At 44.4% G+C, this 25,022-nt stretch overlaps 1 protein-coding gene across 3 annotated transcripts in view; it reads right to left on the bottom strand.

Annotated features, from left to right (window-relative positions):
* Positions 1 to 25,022, bottom strand: part of Rerg (RAS like estrogen regulated growth inhibitor) — a 104,158-nt gene that overhangs the window by 30,706 nt on the left and 48,430 nt on the right. Inside the window, exon 1 of one of the 3 annotated variants that reach the window (XM_055610540.1) lies at positions 10,030 to 10,139. The exons of 1 other annotated variant lie outside the window; for it this stretch is intronic. In XM_055610540.1, the coding sequence (XP_055466515.1) occupies positions 10,030 to 10,111 (82 nt within the window). In that variant the 5' untranslated portion in view covers positions 10,112 to 10,139. Of the gene's footprint in view, positions 1 to 10,029; positions 10,140 to 25,022 lie in introns of those variants that run through there. One more of the 3 variants, XM_055610549.1, reaches the window with a different exon arrangement.

Below are 25,022 nucleotides of genomic sequence, written 5' to 3'. Positions count from 1 at the left end.
CCTACCTTTTTACATTGACCTTCACTTTCCAAATTGTGTTCAAGCACACGGCTGATATAATATTATATATATATGAATATATATATAATATTATATATATATATATATATATACATGACTATGTTCCATAATGAACATGTATTATATTTCACAATTCTTAAACTATGCAGTGCCTTTTAGCCATTACACCCAGAACTATTGCTTTGTTTAAAATGGAAACTTAACTTCAGACTCACTTTGCTAATCTTATTTTATTTTCAACACAAATACACAAAGCCTTCTCTTTCTAGCAACTTGGAGAGCAGATTTATTAAAGGGTAAATTGCCAGGATGGAACAGCTAGAACTCCGTCGGCAAAGGGCATGCCTCCCATGTAGTTCTCTGGAGCATTTCGTAAGATTTCACTTTATGCTCCATCTGTTTCCCTCCTTCTAGTGCTCTATAACTGAATTTTTGAAATTAATCAAGACACTGTTGGGTTCATTTACACTGCTGGGGTCCTAACATAGATATGCTGTTGATAAGATTCATGTACTGTGATGCAAATATCAATTTAGTTATTTGGTGATGATTTTTCAATTAGTCTCTGAATTATTTTGCATCTGTTTTCCCTGGCATTTATCTGGATGATGAGGTTATTTGGGATCTCAAGGGAGAAAGAGATGAGGGAGGGTTGAGAAGAGAAATACATAAATAACATCAATCTCTCTCACTAGATTTCTTAAAGGCAGTTAATCCACCTTAACAATCCATTGTTATTTTTTTTTATACATTTTTCTTTTATTCAGCTTTTCTTCTATCTTTTCTGAACACTCTTCTCATTGTATAAGGTAGGAAAGCAAATTGCATGGAAGGAGTATGTGCTTGCACACAGAAGAGTACCAAGAGATACTTTTCTCTGGGTAAGTGACAGCTCAGGCTCTGCTGGGGGCTTTGGGTACTTGCATGCCCTGGGCACTGGCAACTAGGATAAATCCTCTTGCCTTGTCTGCTCACAAGGTTTTGTTTAAACATGGTGAAGACTCATTCCATGAGAGTGAATGGGTCTTTTTTATTAAAAAAAAAATCAAAGGAAAAATTTGCACAGAAAATATAAAGTAAGTACTATGTATGTATCTGTGAGTTTTACAGTTCAAGGTAACTGCTCATATATTTAAGCCATTCTATCCATTCATAAATGCACTTAGTGTATTTAAGGAAGAAAGGCAGCCAGCAACAACAAATAAAGAGAAAGAACAAAGGGAAGGGTGGGAGGAGATAAGTGCAGCCAGGCAGAGGCTGAGAGAATCACAGAGAGTTTGCAGATGAATGAAAAGAATTTGATTTGATGCTGGGATCTGATCACTGTAAGGATCAGATCTGATTTTTCTGTGGGTCATAAACAATCTATTGCAGGATGAGCAAGGAAGCAGGGAAGCAGTTGGAAGGCTAATAGGACAAGTGGAATGCAGCATAGACCAGGGCAGAGCTATGGGTAGGAAACGGCCAGCTTTGGTTTGGGGCCAGTCATGGAAAGGAAGAAAAGGACAATGAACAGTCACAGCAGATTTGCGACCCAGGAAAGCAGGAGGTTGAAATGCTGGAGGCTGAAGTGGAGAAAACCTGTAGGTGCAGAAGTCAGTGTGGGAAAATTGTTTACAAGTGGGCAATATCTTTTAGGTGAACAGTAGAGATGCAGAAGCGAAAAGATTCAGAGTCTGGATCTGGATCACTGGTAATCAGAGAACTGCAAGTTAAACCTACACAGAGATTCCATTCACTCAGCCAGAATGGCGGTCGTTAAGAAAAGAGTAACAACAACTGCTGGAGAGGACATTGAGACAGGGAGCTTCTCCATCCTGCCGCTGGGGATGTAAAGTAGCCTACCCACTGTGGAAACTCATAGGCATTTTCCCAAGGAAACAAACTTAGATCTACTCTATGGTCCAGTTGGTTCCTGTGTATTTACAAGTCAACACATCACAGAGGTACTTGCAGTATTCACAACAGCTAAGTTATGAACTCAACCCAGGTGTGACATAAGGGAGGAACGGATGAAAGCAACACGGAATATCCACACTGTACAGTTTCATTCTTTATAAAGACAAAACAAAAAAACCCAAAAAAACAATGATGTCATCTTTGGGGGAAAAGATGAAAGAGGAGATTATCACATTAGGCAAATCATGCATGTCTCTAAAATCAAAGTTTTCTCTTATTATGGACCCTAGATTGTATACAGAAACATAAACTCATGAGCCTATGACATGAAAGTAGAGATGAAATTGTCTAAGCAGGGTAAAGGGGGGCTAGTGGGAGAAGAGAGGAGAGAAGAAAATGGTGAGGGTGGGAGTTTAAGGAGATATGATTAAAGTATATTACAGATTTGCATGAAAATGTCCTTATAGAGCTACGTACGACGTACAGTGAAAATATGCCAAATTAAAAAAATAAAATAAAATGAGAGCGGCTGGAGCTGAGTACATGTTGGAGGGCCTGCTGCTGAAGGTTGCAGCCTCCATGACAGCTCTCTGAGCTCCTTGCAAGATGGAGGACCCCCTTCCCCCAGTGGGGCTTCCTACTCCCTGCCTGTCCTTATCTGGAGGATGTCCCTGAGCTAGATGCCTGCTTTATTATAGAAATAGATTCTGGCACAGCTCCCTGCAGGATGCTTTCTCCCTGCCCCTCCCTGCCCCTCCCTGCCCATATGATAATTAGGCAGTGTGCCCCTGCTCATGCCATAAGACTGTGCTGTTTGGCACAAATGAAGTACACCGAGCGCACCTATCAGAGTACCTCCTGGCTGCTTCCCTTTTCCTATAAGGTTCCCCCATCTCTGGAATAAAGTCGATCTGCCTCCCTGCAGCTGGTTCCAGATGTCATTCCTTCATGCTTACAGCCTTGCTAGCCCAGGCTCCATCTCTGCTCCTCTAGCCAATGGCCCCGGAGGAAAGAGGAGACCCACAAGTACAAATACCCACACTATATACACATTTGATAGTTGTCACTATAATCATGATATTTAAAACCTCATGGTTGGATGAGGTCCCTAGAAGACCCTGTTTGGATGGAGTCTCGCCCTGGACTCTGAGTCAGTGATACACTTTTAGCACCTGAGCTGATGAGGGGAAAACCAGCGGAGGTGACTGGGAGGGTGAAGCAAGAAGGAAGCTAGAAGTCTAAAATCCCGGAAGCTGCTCAATGAACATTCTCTACAGAGAAGGGATACTGCAGATAACAGGAGCGCTCAGAATGGGGTTCAGTGTGTGAGCTCATAGGCAATGGATTTCTATGGGTAATCCCTCAATTGGAGTGAGCTTGGGAAAATGAAAAGGAGGGGAAATTGCGAGTGGGTCCCAGCCTCAAGATGTTATCAAATTGTTCTCAGTCACAGTCGATTTTCTAATAGGCTCACTGTAAACATTCATTGGTTGTTATTTTGTTCAAACATAAAACTGTGAATCACACAAGCCTAATGACACCTCTAGCTGTTATTCCCCAGGACCAAATGCCGGTTAAAGGCCCAGTGCTGTGGAAACAAAACTAGAATAAAATAAGTGTGCATTGAAAAGAGAGAAGAGAAAGTATCAGCTGCTGCCCGGAAACAAATCACAAGATGTCAGCACTCACAGCTACAATGCAGTGAGACCTCTGTGTCCCCCCTGTCTCTGGGCACTTCCTACTTGGAAGACTGGAGATAAACACTAGACAAGGAAGACTGGAGATAAACACTAGACAGCCAGATAGAAATGGTGATGGTGTCCTGTGTTTCTCCCTTAGGCTTTGTAGAAATGGAGAGGAACTTCTATTGGCTTTGGTGGCTTCAAACACGGAGACACTTCCCATGCACATCCTGTCTGGGTCCTCAGAGCCCTTAGCAAGCCCGATTGGGTAGGGAGGAGCTATGGGGGCAGCTCATGGAAGGGCTGGCAGATGGATCCTGGGCAGAGTCACAGAGCTACTTTTGCAGCATGGCCGAGGCGACCCAAACACGGGCCTCACGATGAAGAGCCGTTGGGCACGGGAAGCGCAAATGTGCACGGATTCAGTCCCACATCTCCGCAGCCCCACAATGGCGTTAGCTACTTTTCTCATGGTTGTGACAATATCCAGTTAAGTAAGGGTTTATTTTGGCTTACAGGTCAAGGGGATACAGTCCGTTGTGGAGGGGAAGGCACGGCAGCAGCTGGCTCCATGGTGGCAGGACTGTGCTAATGGGACCCCTCACTTCCGCACGTCTAAGGGAAACAGGAAGCAGAGAACAGGCATGCAGTAGGGCTGGGCTATTAAAAGTTCAAGACCTGCCCTCAGTGACCCTCTTCCTCCAGGAAGTCTCTACTCCCTAAAGGTTCCAGAACCTTCTAAAATAGTAGAACCTGCAGGGTCCCACATGTTCACATAAGTGAGCCCGTGGGGGATAGCTCACATTTAAGCTATGAATGTTCTATCACAAGGTACACTCAGGGCCTGCAATGGATGGTGGTATAAAGGGCAATGAGGCCGTCTGTGTTGCTGCTTAGCAGCAAACTTTAGGCTTCACAGAAACAGCAGCAAGAAACTATAGCTTTCTTTTTTTTTTTTAAACCATGAGTCAATCAAGAGAAATCCGAAGTTTCGGGCTGAATCCACATAAAATTGACTCTTTTATATTTTATCCTCAAAGTGAGAATGCAACCCTGAGGTCAAGATTAGGTTGCTTTAGTGAAAACTAAAGCCATCCGTGTGGCTGACTGAGACCTGCACCTGTAGGTGCACAAACAGCAGGCTCATTGGCAAATGAAAAAACAAAATGCTGTACCTGCTGGGTTTCAATCCCACAACTGTTCTTCTCTCCAGTTTCCCCAGCAAGGGAGCCTTGCTGAGTCCTACCACTCTAATTTGCAAGGTGAGAACTAACAAATAATCTTTACTTAAACGTCACGATACATATATTGATGTTTTATCAACTGCATTCTCCAACTAAAGGAGGAAGGAATCCATGCAGAGTTGTCTTGATTAAGATTGAAAACAGGTAATACAAATGAGTCATGTGCATATCTGGGAGAAGAGTTCACTAAACAGAAAAAAGGGTGGAGCTGCTACAAGCAGCCATTGTGGGCGGAGCCACACCAGGGATGGAGGTTCTCTGGCTATAAGGAACCAAGCTGAGCAAGCCAGCTTAGAAGCAAACCAGCAAACAGCATTTCCTCCTGGCTTTTGTTTGAGGTCACAGTAGGCTCTGTGACCTCCATAGCCACCTGAGTGACAATCTGCAGGAGGTAAGGTGGTTCCGTTCAGCATGGCCCGGGTTAGTTCAAACTTCAGGAGTCTGACCCCAAGTGGTTTATTTTAAGCATATTTAAACACCACCCAACTTGGTAGAAAATTCTCTGGTGATAATTCAATTCCCTGTGCACAATAAAGCACACATAAATCTCTTTGAGGAACAAAAATGAATAAAGATTGGATGTGACTACATTAAAACTCTGTAAAGTTCATGTGACGCCTTCCATAAAGATGGGTTCTATAGATTTAGAGAGAAAAACAAGCTTACGGTAAGGGTCTGGGAAGAGTCTGGTGTGGTCTCCAGCCACATAGAGTAAAGGTCACCAGGTTTTTTTAAACACATCAACTCCCAGCCTTCTGGGCAGAAAACAGGTTATACATTCCTTCCCTTGAAGGAACAACCCTGTGTGTTAACATTCTAGGTTTCCCTAGTGCTTATCTGTAAATACAAGGGCCTCTGTGTCTCTTACATCCTGGTTTCAGAATCCTGCCTTGAGTCCCGTCCTGCCCTGTAGCGTGACATGGAAGGACAAGCAAAATAAATCCTTTCCTTCCCAAGCTGCTTTTGGTCATGATGGTTTATCCCAATAATAGAAAACTTAACTAAGACAGATGTAATATATATGACAGGGGACAGAAATGACAGGTAGGAGAATTTTCCTACTCTGGGTTATAAAGAAGTATGTGCACTTCCTCCGTACCGTAGAAGGAAATCTGCAGGCACACTTACTAATAGCTTAGCATGCACACAGTGTTGACAGTTTGTTTGGCGTTGCCCAGCCAGATGGCCTGGAGGAGCACAAGACTAATACCAGCAGATACTAAGGAGTCTCAGTGTGTCCAGAAGAGCCTGACTCCAGACACTGGGGCACAAGGGAAGAGTGAAGCGTGATAACAAGAAATCCAGAGACACCACAAATCTCAGACGTAAGACAGCCCTGGAATGACTGGCTGCCTTCTCCTGCCAAGCCCCTTCTCTTTTACAGGATCTGCTAGCCGGGAAAGAGATGCAAGGCAGGTAATTTTGCTTTCTTAGGATGTTGACCTGCTGTCTTCCCAGACTACAGCCTTCTGAATAAAGCACAACTTTAAAAAACTCAGGTCATGTCACGTTGGCCTTGGCCATGGCAGACCCCCTACACTGTGGTATTCTCGTCCTATGTATTATTAAGCCATTTTATTTGATTCCTAGATTGCCTGAGATGGAGACATTTGACTGATATTTTACTGGGATAATTTTGAATAACTCCTGTTTTATGTGTAGACGTTTTGGTTAGGGCAGTAAGTTTGATGATATTCTTTCCCTAGTCTGTGGGCTTTAAAGGCAGTGCAGGTATTTGTTGTCCCCCTTTCAAAAGTGAGGCTCACTAATGCTCACACAGGCTCAATAATTAACCTACAGCTAGTCATACTGCCTTATGAACGATCAAGTCTGGCACCCTGCGTGGGAGGTCAGGCTGTTCTACTGGGAAGCCATTGTGCGAGGTCCAATATGACTCTTCCCGTTGGCGTTAGAACCTCATGGTATGAGATGGACCTCTTTCTCTGAGGTGCAGAGCAAGGGTCCCCATCTAACAGGGCCTCACAAGCTGGGAGCAGAGAGCAGGCTGAGTGCTGAATTCCTGGGCGAGCAGCCCCCCAGCCCTGTTTACTTTAAGGGTCTGGCCTAGGCTTTGGCAAGAAGTCCAAACACAAGCAGATGAACTTGATGGGAAAATAACATAGGAACACTACAGGAATGACCCTTTGCTTCAGTTTAACTTTTATTTGGGTTTTCTTCAAATATTTTTAAATAGAAAGGCTGTATCTCCCTTAAATCTGTCCTTTTTCATAGCGTTCTGAAGGTCCTGTGTTCATTTTCCAAAACTAAGTTATTGAAACTTAAAACTGCTCTCTCTTCTACCCCTGCCCCTCCTTTTCCCTCCCATCCTTTCCTGCCACTATCTTTCTTCTCCCTTTCCTTTCTTCCCTCCCCATCCCTTTTCTCTCCTTTCCTTTCCTTTTTTTTTCTTTTTTTGTTTTAATGCTATATTTATTTCAGCTAAGCTGACATTTAATGCTGGATTTTATTTAGGAAAAAAAAGACTTCATTGTTTCTCTGCAAACTTTGATGAAACTTATACTGGTGACCAGAAGGGTTCTTGGCTTCAGTGCATAGAATTATGTGACCTGCACTCTAGCATCATAAACCCCAGTGATTAAGATCTGTGTGTATAGTGAGTGTAATTCCTATTGTAAATCTTGCTTTCAGAAAAAAAAAAAAAGAGCATTTTATAATGTTCTCTCACTAGAATTGTGCCTTTCCAAGCCAACTGAGATGGAAAGCTAGGGAACAATCTTCAGTCAATTTGGGCTGAAACAATTTAAATAAAGACAGAGGAAGAGTGGGGCTATTTTTGCCACAGTAATTCTGCCAGTTTGTTTTAAAGAAGAGCGAGGACATAAATTAATGCCCCCTTATACAAATAGGTGGCAAGAAGAACTGGAATTTTGGTTTAATGCACGTCTTCTGGGGGTGACGAAGGTCACCGGCTTGCTCCTGATGGCCTGAGCTTATCCTCAGGCTCCACATGGTGGAGGGAGTGAACCATGTCCATGGTGGACCTCTGACCTCACGTGTGCCACAACATGAGCACACATGCACACACGTGCGAAATGAGTCAGTGTGAAGTAAAACAGCACAACCCGGACAACACCGATGTGCCGTTGTGCCCATTGGTCCAGGACTAGGCAGGAAGCAGTAAATCACAAAATCCAGAGACAGACAGACATACAAAAGGCTGCAGTAGGGCCAAGGTTGGCATCCACCTGAGCCTCTTTCAGCCAAGAGAATGGTACATAAAAGTCATCAGGGACCTCCCTTTGCCTTTTCTCTCCCTTCTTGCTCCCTTGGAGCCAGGCCACAGCTGAGGAGGCTTGACACAGTTCCACCTCCCTCGGTATCCCCCTCTTAATAACTATATCCTTCCCTGTGGTTGTCCATGTGTGCCTGGACAATTTGTCATAAAGAGGCACTAGAACCCAGAAACCGTAGCATCTGCTTTGTAGACTCACACCTTCACCCGAAACCAAAGAGGCGTGGGGAGGAAGGGAGGGAGGGAGGAAGGAAGGAAGGAAGGAAAGAGGCAGGCAGGAAGGACTGTGCTTTGGTAGCACTCCACCCTGAGCAGGAATATTACTCCAGACAGATGAGCCAAAGCTGGTCTCTGGATGCATCTAAAAGCAGACAATATGAATTCATTTCCCAAGATGCTGCTCAAGAAAGAGAGTCCGCTGAACTATCCACTCGGGAGAAATGGATGCCTACTTTAAACTGAAACCGATACCTTGAATATTTCTGTCTGGGTAAAAGTCTCAGCAACTGGACAGTATACCCGTGAAACCTGAAGAGTGACAAAAATCAACACATGTGAGCTATATCCTGCCGCTCCTGTGTTAGTATGTCTGTTGAGCACTGAGACTTTGAACAACAAAAGAGAACTTGCTGAAACCGGTTCAGGTCTTTTTTTTTTTTTTTTCTATGTGGGTTCTTGGGATCAAACTCAGATACCTTTGCCTGCTGAGAAATCTCACTGGCTCCTGATGTTTCTTGACAGTGGTGAGAACTTTCACCTGTTTGGTTTCGGGCGTGCTGCTTCGTTCCTGTATGTTTGGGCACACTGAGTACTGACTCAGGCCCTTTTACATGCTAAGCAGTTGCTCAACCCCTGAGCTCCACCCCCAGCCCATTTTCAAAGTCTTTTAACAGGAGAGGAGTTTGTTTGTTTATTCATTTACTTATTTATTTTCAGACAAGGTCTTGCTATGTAGCCCTGCTTAGCCCCAAACCCACTATCCTCCTGTCTCTGCTTCTAATACAGTAGCACCACAAGGCTGGATTTAGATACTAAAACATTTAAAAGAAAGTGTGCATACGAATGTATATTAATGGCACCCACCCTACAGAAGCCTGCAAAGCAGGCGATATTAGTTGATCACGCCAAACTTTACTCTGTGCTTTTCCTACGGCCTCCGGATCTCTTCTTGACATGAAAGGAGGAAGCTGAACCCCAGTCTGTAAATTGCTCATCCAAGAAGTCACAGGTACAAGGTGGAAAGGCCAGGTTTACAACATAACCCGGCTGTGTGTGATCTTACGTGACAAAGATCTTAGAAGCTCCGCTAACTACTGTTGCACAGACAAATCCTGGTGTGGAAGTTGAACAAGCCCTGGCAGGGTTGGGGGAATACTGACCGTAGATGGAGACTGACCCTAGGAGATAAGGGGTTCCCTGGAGGTAAAGATTTGACCTGAGTAGCTGCTATTGTTAGTATGCTGACTGACGGCACCATTCCTAACACGAGGCAGGAAATACATAAATGCAATGCCAACGTTGGAATTTCAAATCAGACAGAGCAGCTAGGCAGATAGGTAAATTAGCTCAGCCCATTACATTCTGTAGGGTACATTCCAAGGAAGGAGTCTGTGTCACTGGCCACATCCCAAATCAGTCCTCACTTCAGTCTGACTACAGTTGATCCCCCTCCTTCCATATTGTCAACATTTCCTATGAAAATCACTTCATCTCACAGTGGAAAATGAACTTTAAAAAATAAGATGAAGAGAAAACAAAACCTAATCTCAGGGAGGCAATAAGAACCACATGCCTTTTAAATGAAAAACAGTCTTATTTCCCCTTTGTTCCTCGTAAGCAGTTTGCCAGAGACACAGTCCACAGCTTTGAACCATTTACAAAAGCATAACGGAGGTGGATGTTTTGCACGCAACAGCTAAAGTTCACTCACACTGACCAGGCGGCCACCGTAAGGCCTCGGTGCTCCTCACAGCCCAGGAACAGTGACGTTTGCAGTAAGCCCATCCTGTCATGGACAACTCTAGCCTCCTGAGACGGGGAGGAGATGCAGGGAAGAGAGCTATGTGGTAGCGAAGAGCAGAAACACTGCCCATAAAACAAATGCCCCCAAATTGCGGGGCGCTTGCTGCGCCTTCCATCCATCCACCAGGGGGCACCACCAGAATGCACGAAGCTTTCTGAAAGCCCTCCCCTCCTCCACCATTGTGCTTTGGGCTTGCCAGTGTAGCGCCCGCCACCAGGATTCCCCCCTTCTGCTTGTCTTTCCTATATAACTGAGGTAATATTCCCCCCCTTACAGGAAGTTGATGAACTGCATGTTAGCCTTATTGCTAGGGTCCTCTTCAATTACTGAAACCATTGTAAAATCTGTGCTTTTACAATAATTGCCTAGTGTGTCCTCTGCACAAGGTTCTGACTTGTCCCGCGATGGTTTAAATGAACTATAATAGCGTCTCCTTGTCTGCACTCCAGAGATTAATAAAGGTCTTCTGAGATAATTACAAAATACATGCAATGTGACTCTGGAATTATGAAACTGAAGGCAGGGCCTGGTTAGTCTTGCGCTGTTAAACAGCACTGCTGTTCACTGTGAGAACAGTGGCTAGAGATGTTTTGACAATGTATACCAAAGAAACCCTTTAGCCTCATCTTTAGGCTTTTGCTGAAAGGAGGAGGGACAGCCTAATCTTTATAAACAAAAGGAAACAGGAAGGTTCCAAAAAAGCCATTAAACTCTACAAACTAACAGCAGAAAATGATAGTCCTTCTGACAGAAAGCCCAGAGGCTGGGCAACTAATGTGGGCAGAAAAGAGAGCAGAAAACGGTTAGCAAACGTTGAAATTGCATCACCAAGGCGCCTTTCCTTCGGTACCTCTGCCTGTCCCAGGACGACTCACACGATTCTAAATGTATCCGTGCACCTGCTTCGGACAATGGCTAGTCTTTCCGCCCCCTCTACCGAGGTGTACAGGCTGTCTTCTGTGCTGTCTGTGCACAGTGTGCACTCCTCTCCAACTCGAAGACAGCTGAAACAGAAGGCCCGTGCTGTGGGCAGCGTGGGAACCTCACGGAGGCAGCGGGTTATTGTTTTATGCTCCATGATCTAGGTCAGACAGGAGAGGCTTCTGGGAGGACAGAAGACATGTGTGCCGTCTCTTCTGGGACACTGAGCCCAACTTTCCATGTCACTGGGCCTCAGAAATAGTGTGATGCTTGAAACAGGGATGCCAACTCGGGTGGGACTCCTGCCTCATGGGTTCCTGTTACTAGGAATAGGTATCTGCCAAAATCAAACCTTTTTTAAAATTGACTTCACATAGTATTTGAAGTTTAACAGAGATTTTTTTTTTTTAAATTAGAACCAGATCTAGCTTGCATGCTTTTAGGTATTAAAGCCTAAGCAATTATATTATCATCTTTTAAAAAGATTCTTTTATTACTATAACTTTTCTTTGAAAAATAACATTGCTCTTTAATGACATTAAAGTTTCCGATGTTACTTAGAAAAATGTTTCCCGTGTCCCTTTGTGAGTAGGTATAGGAAAGTATCTGCTCATCACACGTGGACTCAACATTTTTGTAAATCCTAATATTTATGGTGTAGGAGAAAGGCAGTTCAGTGACTCATAGATTTATGCTTAGCGGATAGATTCAGCCTAAAAATTAACACCACAGTTTCCCTTAAGTAATGGAGAAAATGTGACTTGCTATACGTTTATTTTCTGGGTCACTGTTTTTCCAGCCACTCTACAGTGTTAGGGTCACCCAAGGTTTCCTTAGATTTTCTTGAAGAAAGAGGGGGGTCTCTATGATAGACATTCGTATTGAATTTTAAAATTATCTGCTGTTTATAAACAATACAACCAACCGCTGTGAAGGCTGCTGCTCTGGAAAGGATCAACTAGGAACCCCGAGTCTGAGCTTTGTTCATTTGAAATGAATGTTCTTCCATTAAATTTCCCTTACAACAGGACTGGAGATAAATACTTTGTTCATAAAAGAAACTCTTTATTTTGATCATTAGACATGTGTTTAAAGAACAAGAGAGACTCCAAAGTTTGCAAATGAAAGAGAAACAATATCATTCAGAAAACAATGCCCATAAGTTTTAGGAGGATTTAGCAAGAACCAGTCCCTGAAAAATGTGGAATTAAAGAGAATTTATAATTTGTAGAAAAAGGAGTCCATAATGTGATATTTTTGGCATCCCCTTAGCTAGGTAAGGCATCTAGAATAAACACATTCACTAAAGGCAAAGTATTTAACTATACACACTGCACCAACAGCTACAAGTTATCTTTTTTGGAAATTTTTCAAGATGGATAGTGTTACAGGCCGAACGGTGTCCTCCCCAGTGATACCTAAGTCCTCACTCCCAAGAATGTAACCTTATCTGGAAAGAGAGTCTTTGCAAACTTTTATTGATGGAGTTAAGATGGCTTCCTGGGCTGTTATCAATTACAACTGTGTTCTTCTCAAGGGGGAATCTGGTCACACAGGCAGATGCATACAAACAAGAGGATGTTAAGCCATGAATATGGGACTCGAGGAATGGCTCAAGATTTCAGGGCACTTGCCATGTAATTATGAGGACCAGCGCTTAGATACAGCACATGTGTGACAATCTGGGTACCCTGAACATGTTTATGACACCGGTTCCAAGAGTGATGGAGACAGGATAGCTGGAGTTTGCTGGTTACCCAGCCTAGCTGGGAAGACAAAAATGTGCATCCCAAGTTCAAAAAGGGGGCGTGCCTTAAGAGACTATAAGAAGGGCAATGGAAAGACACCCAGGCTGTTCAAATTTCTAAGCATGAGGTTGCTTTGAAAGCTTCTGGCCTCCAGGTTTATGCACACATGTACAAATGCACATACACTCGTGTGCACACATACAAAAATGAACAAATGAATAAATAAATGAATAGGAAAGACACAGGAAGAAAATGCAAGGTGTGCTCAAGGTTAGCAGAAGCTGGCACGGGAAGGTGGGGCAGACTGCCCCTCTGCCTTCAGGCGAAAACAGGTGCTGGCACTTGACTCTGGATGTCTCACCAGCAGCACTACAAGGCAATCCATTTCTGGTTTTTAAGCTCCCTGTCTCATGGTACTGCGTGATGGCCATGCTAGGCCTGGGTGCAGATGATCATTTTGATATGTGTCTCTGAGGTTGCAGCTTAGCCACCTAGTCTCCTTGGCGATCTATAGAGCACAGCAGCTCTGACCCAGACTGCCGTGGGTTCTCTCCACCTGGTCCTCTTCATGCTGCCATCTAAAGTGAGGCCAACTCCTTTCAAAAGTTGCCAGACCAAAACATCCAGGAAAGAAAATCTGTTACAAATGCTCACACAGTTGAAGCCAGACACAAGTTGTACTTTGAATAGAACTCAATGTAGAATAGAGAGGAACCTGATAGTCAGAAAAGATTCAGAGTCTGCTTGTGTCCTTTGTAAATAGCCCTGTAGCCTAATTAATAATTTAGTCAAGAGGGGGAAAAAACCACACTGGAATTACAAACAGCCATCACTGTCACCTGCTGGTGCTTCCGGAGCACAGAAAAGCTCCCGCCTCTTTGACTGTGGGGCGGTTTATCTGTGCCCTGTCAGACAGTGTAAACAACACAGCTAGCAGTTAGCCCAAGCACCCTTGGATGCTGTATTTATAAACACCATCCGCCCATTTTGGTCTTTCCGCTCCCAGTAGTTATGATGCATTGTAACTATCAGAAAAAATACGGACCACCCCCCCCCACACCTGTGCAGATGTGACCAGACCTTGCCTGCTGGAAAATAAAAGCTTAAAACCGGTGACATTAGAGAAAACGTCACGAAAGGGCAACACATGTGTCCAGGAAAGCTATATAAACTTGGTGGATCAACCTTCCAACATAGACCTCCTGAGCTGTGTTGTCACAGGAAAACGAAGGCGGAGGGACACTCAAAAGTCTTGGCTTCCATCCACCCCCTGGGCCTGCTAACACAGGCCCAGCTTCCAGATCACAGAGTTTCCCTGGGCTGCAGAAGCCATGCCTTCATTAAAACTGCATAGGACGGGGCAGGAGGCACTTGGGGGTGAGCAGAAACTGGGGCCTGGAAGGAGATGGGTGTGGTGATGGTGTCTTCCCTCTTGTGGCTGTAAAGTGCTTGGATGTGTGGTCTTATCTAACTACCACCTTCATCTTGGATTTCAGTACGTTTTGTACTGTAGCACCCTCAGCAGGCTCTTGAGGAGCTGTGGTAAGCCAGGGTATCCGCCAAAACTCTAATGTGCTCTTTGCTGTAGCATCCTTAACCTTAATGTCCTATGGCTCATTTTTACAGAGCTTGTGACTCATATCTCACAGTAATATTTTATAACATATATCATATACGTGAGTACAAATAAACTCAGCTATGTGGAAATACCCCAGTAATATTTTATAATGACATTTTATAATATAACAATAATATTTTACCAGACATATTATATATAATTACAGATAACATTAGCTATGTTGAAATACCATTATTACATTGTTTAAAACACTAGCATAATGGTAAAAATAATTTAAAAATGCAGCATAGTAGCTGTGTTTTTATTAGCTTCTTAAACAGGATCTAGTTTTTAGTTTAACAGCTACCATAATTTTACCTTCATGGGAAGTATACGTGACATTTTAGGATAGCCACAGTTGATACAATTGCAATTAGCAGATTTTTCTTGGTGACAAAGTCACAGGTTTGCTAACAACACTGGAATGTTTTCAGCATTCATAGTGAGAAACACTCTACAGAGACAGAACATATTCCCGTGGAAACTGTCCATGCAGTCCTCAGCCGATCAGGGCTTCAGGTTCCACAAAGGGTAGCCCAAGCTTGCTAACCACCCTGTGTGTGGGGCAGGCTGGTTCTCTAAGCTTCAGATATCTGAGCCACAAAATGTGCATAAAAATCGTGTTTATCTCATGGTGCTTTTAAGGGGATTAAGTGAGATAACACTTGATGAAGTGTTATATTTTGCAAAGTGTTGTAAAATATCCACCGCCTGTTGCAGTGAGAGAATGGGGGCCGATACAGACCTGCCAGCTTTCTCTGGGCCTTGTCTTCCCTTTCAGCTCCTTTTCTTGGATGCCCTCTGCATGATCTGCTCATGGGTAGGGTGCCCTCCTCACTCTGTACTCTAGAGCTCTTCTGCTTAGGAATGCAGGAGAAAATCGGCACTAGTCAGATGTACCAGAATAGCTTAGAACTATCTGCAATCAGCAGATAAGAGTGGAAGTCTGGTGTCAGCTTTCAAATGTTTTGTAATTTGGGGAAATATTTTACAATCCACCCACCCTGAGTATGTCTGTGCCAAAATGTCACGTGGGGCATTTAAGAAGCTTGAGAAACAAGCCATTTTTTTTTTCCAGACAAATTCTCACTATGTGAGACTTACTTGAAGGGTGGAATTTATGGCCATTTTTGGAAATAACCATCTCCCTGTTTCCTGAGGATGTGCTGCGAATACTTGTGAATGTCTGCCTGAACCAACACTAACCTTGCTGGAGGCTGAGGGGTGCTGAGAATCCATCTTAAACAGGGAAAGAAAGAAAAAAGTGAAGCAGAATTTTAGCTTCAAAACTGCACACAAACAATCAAGGACTAGAAGATGGAAATCCTAGCTATTCACTCCAGGAAGAAATGAACACCATGCTCTCTACTGTGGGGAAATTTTGATTTCCAGCATTTTCTGTGTCTTTTTCTGATGTACTTTCAAACAAAGCTATGAGAAGAGAACCAATGATTTTCATATTCTGTTTGCCTATATGTTAACATTTTGTCCCCCTTTTTTCTTTTTTAGCATCTATTCTCTTTCTGTATGTATCTAAATGGCTGTATACTAGCCACACAGATCACAAGTGTCTACATATGTACATAAGCACAAATAGAGACAATGATACGAAGTGCACGCATTTGCACACATGTGAACTTTTCTACGCTTTTTGTACTTTTTTTCTGTACCATTCTTTGGTATGTTTGAACTATTATGAGCCCTTAACTATGCTACTTTCCCATGGGTAACATGGAATCTGTAAGGGTATGCTCAGATGTTTGGTAAACCTCCTGGTGTTCATGAAACATTTCCCTCCCATCCCCCGTAGCAGATGGCATCGTGATGGTAGCCTTCTGTCATTCTTACTGTAGCCGTTGGTGACATTCTAATGCAAGGGAGAGCTTGCCCTTCTCTCCATTGCCTTATTTGTTCATCAGTGGGGACATGGGTATTCTTGGGCAGGTTGGTACACTGAAACCCATTACAGCAACACATAGACTTGTATTCTCATTTTATTCGTTGCTACCATTATTCACTTTGTGTAGGGCCTAGCCAGACAGGGGCCTCTTGTGTCTTTTGGCAGGTCTTCGTTTGTTTGGTACGATCCTCAACATTTTGCTGTTTTTGCATAATTGTCTGCACTGATAATACTGAAACAAAATTTTAGTTCTTACATAAAGATGGCTTCATTTTAATTTAATGGGAAGCTGAGTTGTTGATCTTAATATACGTAAACTTTTTTTTTTTTTTTTAATTTTTAGTCCTTTATTTGGCTATTGATCGTGGATGCTTTCTTATGTTTTCTAGGAGCATAATAAATCAGACACAAAAGAAAACAAAGAGGGAAAAAATTTTCAAACTAACTTATCTTCCTGACAGTGGGGAAAATGGTGATTGAGTGGGTTTGGGCCTAAGACAATAGAGAACAGTTTTGGCATTCCATGTGAAGGAAGAGAGCCTCAGAGATCATCATAAATGCTGGAAAACAAAAGAGGGAAAGAAATGAACATCACTACCATCTACAGCAAATTTCGTTTTGTGCAAAACTACAGATGTGTTTCGGTATAGTGGTTGTACAATATTCTCTCCCTCTCTTTCTAAATCATAGTTTGATCATTTTCATTTGTTTTAAATCTTTTTTTCATGCAGTATTAAACACGTAGGCAATGTTAGAGTGTGCTCTTCACTGATGATGGGGTCAAAGCCTCCTCATCGGCTGAGGCAGCCTCTCTGGGTACAAGCCAATTGACGTCCTAGAATGAAGGGCACGGGGCTTGGGACTTGAGGCAGATGTAAGGCCTGTGCAGACTCCACGGAAGCACGGCTCTGTCATGTCCATCCTCTGGGAGCCTTTGGAGTAGCTTCATCCATAACGGAAGCCAAAAGGAGTAATTTAACAGAAGGTGTGTGCTATCTCAGCTAGGAAACCTTCAGTCTAAGCTGGTGACCTCTGAAAGAGGACGGGGTGTACCTGCTTCACCTGTCCCACAGGTGATCGCACTGAGCGTAAGCTTGACGGGGAACGTTGGGGTGAGAAAGCGAGCAGCGAACGTGTATTTCCCTGTGCCTGTGAAGGTCTCTTTTGTTCTCAAGGATGGGAAATAAGTCACAAAGAAGCAGCTCTTTAAAGCCACAACCGGATTCACTTTACAATTATAATTTTCTGTTCAAGGATTCTTAGAGATTATGTACTCAAATCTTATTTTGAAAATGGTCCCTGAAAGATGAGCCCTGCCTACCATCACACAGCTGATGACCATCACAGTGAAGAACTGAGCCTGGGCCTCCTAACAGCAGAGCATCAGACCTTGGAATCTTACATGAACAGTTTTAATTCCCCTTTAATAGCATCTTTATAGCCTTGATAAGCCTATGGTTGGGCTAAGAATTGGTGCTAGGGAGAATCCTTATGTCTGCCTTTTTTTGAAATAAGACACAAAGGAGGCAGAGATCAGGAACACTTTCCCTTGCTTCAGGCCAGGAGTATCAGAAGGAATGCATAAAAGCCAGGCCAGTCACCACTGCCAGGTGGTCTGATATTTAAAGAAAACAAACAAACAAACTCCACAATACACAAAATAGATGACTGAGACCACAGGGAAGAGGAAAGAGTGCCAATTAACACCTTTCATTTCATTCTCTGACTTCAAGTCATGCATCCTAAACTAACCTATTCATCAAATGGTGCCTGTGTTAATTTTCAGATGAAAATACAGATTTGAGTGGAAAGGCAAAAAGTCTTGAAAGAAGTAAGGTTTGACACAAATATAAAAAAGATAAATGGATTAGAAAGGAGGACTATTTTGAGGAAGGGATAAGGCGTACATGTTTGTTGAAAGAAAGGAAGTAATTTAGTGGATGACATCTCCTGAAGGTGGAGATCTTCCAGCAAAAGGGAAATGGCTCTAGGTTTTTCAGATAAAGGCCACTAAATAATATCATTATCGAAAGTAAGGAAAGGCCAGAGGGCCCATTTCTAGACCTGGGATACAAGCTGAGTCATTTTCCTTCGTGCTGTGATAAAATACTTGACAAAAGAGATCTCAGGGAAAGAAATCTGTGTTTTGGCTCACGGTTTCTCAGGTTCACTCACTGCTGATTGACTTCCAAGCACTTGGGTAAAAGCCCTAACAGTGAGAACACGCCAGAGGAGGCAGTACATGTCATGTGACAGGAAGTGGAGCTGGGGGGGAATGCTGGGATTCAGCGGACTGGCTTTTTCTTCTTTTTAGATTTTATCTAATTTAATTTTACCCTTACCTGGGACACTGCAGATATTAACCCTCTAAATGAACTTTACCTCCCAGCCCCAATCTTGAGTGACCTCCCATCCACGGTCCCAAAATACTTATTAATATTCTCCATCTCCTCCATCCACATGGATCCGGCCATGTGCTCCTTTCCCACGCTAACCCAAGGGGCCAGTCCATATCCTTCTCCCATCTAGTCTTCGCCTCCTTGTCCTTCACCCTAGCCTATGAACCCCAAATTCCACATCCCTGAGTGCCTCACTGATGTTCTAGGCGGTGTTAAATCCAATAAGGTAGACAGTGGTGATTAACTGGCACAGAAAGGCAGGAGCAGAAGGGAACCGACGCAGAAGGAGCATCTGGAGTTTTCTCAAAGAACCTAGGGTTAGAGGAAATCACACATGAGGGAGGGTTTTCATTTTTACTTTTTAAGGTAATTAGCTGCAGACACTGCCGTAAATACCACCGGAAGCCTTGGGAGAGGGAAACACCCTGGCTCTCCCTCCTTCCCTTTCCTCAACCATTTGCAGGCTGCCTCTTCCCTAGCGAGCGTGCTTGGAAGAGGGACTCTAGGAAATGAAGCTGCAAGGCTGGGAACGAACCAGAGGCTGCTCAGGTACTTGCCAGCACATGGCATGATTAATCAGGTCTGTCCCCGACGGACCTGTAGATCTCCGATCCGAATCTGACCGAAGCAAGTGTCATAGGAGAGTCCACTACTGCTCCTGAGCCAGGATTTGTCCATTTTTCTCTCTCGTGCTTCTGACAGGAAGCTAAAACTCAAAACCTGGTCACCAAAATTTAAGTCACCTCCTCAGCTCATGTGTTCAGCTGTCTCTGGTGCTCACCACAAGGGCTATGCTTTGCAGACTCCACAGCAGTCTATGGAGGTCACTGATTCCCTTTCCCAAGGGACAGGCAAGCAGGAACGGAAACCTCTGTTTAAGACAAAATAGGGATCCGTAACAGATCACTGGGTCCTCAGAAGCCTGGTGTCCTGGCCAGCATGTGCACCTAGACTCTACTCACCAGACTGGATCTCAGTCAGCAGGGGAAGCCTCCAGCACCACCCTGCCCTGTGCTCTAGGCTCAGTCCTGGGCTAGAATGCCCACTGTCACACTGCTGGGGTCAGACCTCACCTGATCTCCAAACTACTCATGTTGCCTTTTTTTTCTTTCACCCAGAAATGATCTACCCAAAAGAGAGAGATCAGTGCTAGTGTGAGAGTCAAAGGCATGGGAGAATAAAGCAAAAGTGAAATCAGATTTCCACTGTAAGCTTGACCTTTGTCCTCTGGAGACAATCCAAAGGGGTCGGATTGAAGTTTTCCAGGAGAGCGCTGGCTTCATTAAGCCGGAGTGCCACTCTGAGACTTTCCACATGAGAGGAAATTGTGGGTAACCCTCCCCGCACAGAGGGCTGCATGCTTCTCCCTTTGAGGCTCCGGACTGCTGTTCTTCACAGCCGAAAGAAGAGGAACGAACTGTACTGACTCCAAATTGATTGTGAGGACAGGAGCAGATTCTCCATCATTTTCCCTGCGGTTCTTCAAAGGGAAGGTTAGGGAGAGGAGCTCCTCCGAGCCCCGGGCGCATTAGTCACAGAGGGTGGGGACTGCTCCGAGTCTGGAAACTGGTAGAAACTGGTAGGCTACTTGCTTCCTCTGCCTGCAAGCGGTCATGGCACCACTGAAGAAACCAGACCGGGAGCCCATACACCAACCACTTGCAGCCAGAGAGCTTTTAACTCGGGCCAAGACTTTTTTTTTTCTTTTTCTAAAATAAAGTTGCACGGACTCCAAAAATAACATCTGTTGCTCAGAGTAACATTTTCAAACAACATAATAAACTTTACTTCCAGAAAATATACACTCTGTACTTCCCTTGGGGAACTCACGGCCTGGATAAGGAGGGGTCCAGGGCTCTCTCATTTCATAGCAGTGCCTTTGGGCAGATTATGAGTTGCTATGGGAGGTGGCAAGACATATCACACACAAGTTACTTTCATGTGCAGCAGGCAGTGACTGAAGCAGCTTTAAATAACAGCCTTGCCAAGATGGGTCTGGCAAGCTTTCAGAGGCAGGATGCATTTTTAAACTGGGGTCATGGTGCCCTAGAGTATGTACTGGCAAGATGCAAAGAGGAAGGGAAGTAATAAGGACTGTCACAATTCTCCGGGCAGCGACTCGAGAAATCGCCTACCCTTCTAACCCCCACCTAAGCGCAGATGAACTGTCAGCTCGGCCGTTAACCCCTCTGTCCGTCCCTGTCAACGTTGTGGAGGTGGGAGACAGAGCTTGGGAGCGCTTGGATCACAGTTGGCCTGTGACTGTCAGGAGCCGCACAATTACCCAGTAGGTGGAGGTCACTCCTAACAGGCATGTGTACTATTCTTAACACTACAGGAAACACTGAAGACACGCGTTTCCGGGCCAGTGGGATGGGGGCAGAAGTGGAGTTTCCTAGGTCAAGCACTGAATCACTACTGCCAGCTTTTCCAGGACCCTCTCTTCTCCCACTGGCACAGGGACTGGAGAGATGGCTGTGCTGTCTGGGCTCCTAGGAGTCATAATGCTGACAGGGCTGCTTTCATCACAGTCGCGAACAGGAAGTGTCAGCAAGAAGCCAGTCGGCCCTGCAAAGCCGCTGCAGTCTGGGGTTCTGTGAGGCTGCAGTGGAGCCTCCCGGACTGGTGGTCATCAACATGCTGCTTGTCAGGACTGGATCTCACATTTGAAATGCCCAACAAAAGGGCTTAAAGAGGATAAGAGGGATGTGCTGGTCCAGTGCTTAGCACGCTTGATGCCCTGGGTTCTGCCCCAACCCCCTCCACCGCATGAAACCAAGCTGTGGTGCGCGCCAGTAGTCCCAGAACTAGGAAGGAGAGAGCGAAAAGATCAGAAGTTGAATGTCGCCCTTGGTTGCTCAGCAAGTTGAAGGCAAGCATGGGCTTTATGAGAACCTGTTTTATGAGAGAGAGTGGGAGAGGGAGAAAGAGGGGGGAGGGAGGGAAGAAGAGAGAGAGAGAGAGAATGATGGTAGCAGGTAGAATGGGGGTGGTAAGAAAATACCACATTTTCTCCTATAAGCATGTTCAGGTTTAAGCATATAAATATGCCTAACGTGAAAGCAAAAAGGCTGCCATGAAGGGGAGAAATGAGACAGGTAAAAGGGGCAGTGGGGGTGAGCATGACTAAAGCACAGTGGTACACAAGAATGAAAATGTCATGAGGAGATCCACTATCTTGTACGCTAAATAAATTATTGTTTTAAATGAAAGACTAATTTTTTTGTAGTCTCAGAGTGAAGAAGGAGTTAAGTCTCTGGGAAACAAGAACTTATCTGTGAAGAAATTTTGTAGAGACTTGTATCTCTTTATTCCCAGCACATGGGAGACAGATAGGCGGATCTCTGTGAGTTCAAAGCCAACCTCTGTCTACAGAGTGAGTTCCAGGACAGCCAGTGAGGGCTACACAGAGAAACCCTGTCTCAAAAAAAAAAAAAAAAAAACAAAAAATTGAGCAGGGTGTATTGGTGCATGCCTTTGATCCCAGCACTGAGGAGGCAGAGGCAGGCGATCTCCATGAGTTCCAGGCCAACCTGGTTTACAAAATGAGATAAGGACAGCCAGGACTACACAGAGAAACCTGTCTCAAAACACCACCACCAACAACAACATTAATAAAATAAGAGCAACAACCAAAACATCCAAAACATAAAAACATAAAAATTGTTATTAGCGTGGCTCCTTGGACAATGAGGTTTTGTAGAATTCTCACAGGAGGGTGATGGGAAAGACAAAGAAATATGAGCAGTGAGGCCAGGGGTTCTGGCAGTTTGAAAGATGGCAAAAGTGATAAACGCACTCACAGGCCTCCGAGGAGATGTTTTAGAAACAGAACTTCACACAATCTGAGTCATCCCACCAAGGTGTGAGACAAAAGGGATGAAAACACAACTCGGCCTCAGCTTCTATTTTATGTAGGCTCTGGACCGGGACTCCTGACAGCGATGATAGAGACGACAAGGAGAACGATGGTGACATCTCTGCCACACCCATTCCCTAGTATGCATGCTACTTGAAGGTCACATTAACACATATAAATGACTTTATAAAAGATAGTGTTTAGAGAGTATTTTCACCATTATCCCGACAAAGGGCCAGTGAGGGGGCTTTTCGGCATATGCTGTGTGTTCCTGAGCCCTTTCTTCATCTAACTTCAAAACATCAACGACAATATAATGTCATGCAACTAAGGGACAGCTTCTTAAGGAGACAAAGCAAAGCAAGCCTTGGTACAGAAGATAGATTTTCTTGCTGAGTGCAGGGCACACGTGGAGATATCTGGGGGTTTCTCTCACTCCCAAGTGGGTCCAACCTGATAAACCAGAGAGATCAAACGCACGTAAGGTTGAGCGTGTCTCTTTGGAAGGGATTCAGCCTCCAAACTGGCCACCCTATTTGCTCTACAGAGGAACCAGAGGAGACACAGATTTCTCCAACTGAAAAACAACCCAAACAGAAAGTATAGGCCTGCCTCTCCTCAGTGTTCTCAGCAAGTGGCAGCATCAGTCTTCCCTGAACCTCTGACCCCTGGATGACTCAAGCCCTGCCCTCCTGGTTTATAGGGTCTTTAAGGCTTTGTTATAAAAACCTTTCTAAGAAAGATCCGCTTTCCCAAGAGTCACGTGCTGTTTCCAGGTTTGTTAACGACATCTTGGGTGCAGTTCCTGCAGTTTCAGTCACACAGCACAGTTATACGCCACGTTTAGCCTCTGGCACGCCTCAGTTGGCCACGTTCGTCCCAGGGAGACGAACACAATTGTGTGGCGCTGAGCAAGCCTACTGACTCAGCTTCCACCGCAGCTCCGAAAAGTTCTGCTGTGAGAACCTTGAGGAAGCATCTGTCTCGCCAGGGTATTTTTATTATATGATGGAAGTGATAGTGAGTGGATTACATCCTAGGGCTGGCTTCCTGAGCGGAACAAGATAAGATAGGGCGAGCGAAGACACTCAGACTATTGATGTTTCCAAGAGGCAAGGTGGCTTTCTCGCCGGCCTGTTACGGGTTCAGTGTATTCCCTGTGGTGGGCAGTTAGCTCGCCCTGGTGCACACAGGCCGCTCTGCTCCCAGGGACCATTTTCTCAAGCATGTGGCTCTCTGCTCAGACCTGGAGATTGATGGAGATCGATAACAGCCCCACGCTAACTTACCGTCTCGACACTGCTCACACCAGGCCATTTTCAGATGCAGGAGGTCTGCAAACTGATAACCCCGAAAAGCTAGTGTTTCTCCGTAGCTTTCAGAAATGCAGATGCAGATTCATAGCGCCTTCTCTCCTTTTATGTTGTGATACAATGTATGTACATATGTATACATACATATCTCAAATGCATATACAATATATATGTTGTTATATAATATTATTATAACATATTATATAAAATATTATGTATATAATATATATATTCATTTGAGGCAGGGTCTGGTCACTCTAACTTCACCTCCCAAGTTCCACTCGTAGGTATATAGGTATATGTTACCATCACCCTCAGGTGGGAAATCGTATTTACATAAACAGTCGGTTAGGCGGAAAGACAGATAACTGTGGTGGTTTGAAGGAGACTGGCCCCCAGAGGATCATATTTGGATGTTTCCAGTTGGCAGAATTTCCGGGTGGGGGTGATTAGAAGGTGTGGCCTTGTTGGGAGGAGATGTGACTGGGGGTGGGCCTTGAGGTTTCAGAGGTTCTCACCAAGCCCAGTCTATTCTCTCTCTCTCTCTCTGCCTCATGGCAGCTCTCGGCTACTGCTCCAGGTCTGTGACTGCCTGTTTGTTCTCAGGCTCCCCTCTGAGACTAATCAAATGCTCTCATTTGTGAGTTGTCTTGGCCGTAGTGTCTCTTCATAGCAATAGAACTGTGACTAGGACAAGACCTAACTAAAGGTATATTCCCTTCCTCCCCTCTAGTACTTAAGACCGAACTCATTGTGTATGCCAGGCAAGTTCTCCTCAAACCAAGTCACACAACCCCAGGATATATTATTTTAATCCACAAACCATTCTGTGTTGAAAATGGTGTTATTTTAATGAATTGTGAGGGAAGGTTGTAAACCAAGGAGAAACTGCGGCAACAACTGAAATAAGACAGCACTGTTGGTCTTTAAGTGGTTACACCTGTTGACGTCACTGAGCAGCTACCGAGGAGAGCAGGTCTGTGGCGTTCCCCAGGTTATGCCAGGGCCTGGTGCTGGATTTCATCCACTAGCTAGATTTGATTCAAGGTGTCCAGATATTTCGCTAACTTGTCTTTTGTTGTTGTTTGTTAGTTAGTTAGTTAGTTAGTTAGTTAGTTAGTTAGTTAGTTAGTTAGTTAGTT

Source organism: Psammomys obesus, unplaced genomic scaffold (assembly GCF_907164565.1).
Source record: "Psammomys obesus unplaced genomic scaffold, mPsaObe1.curated_primary_1811, whole genome shotgun sequence".
Taxonomy (NCBI): Eukaryota; Metazoa; Chordata; class Mammalia; order Rodentia; family Muridae; genus Psammomys; species Psammomys obesus.
This window is presented reverse-complemented; position numbering and strand designations above follow the sequence as displayed.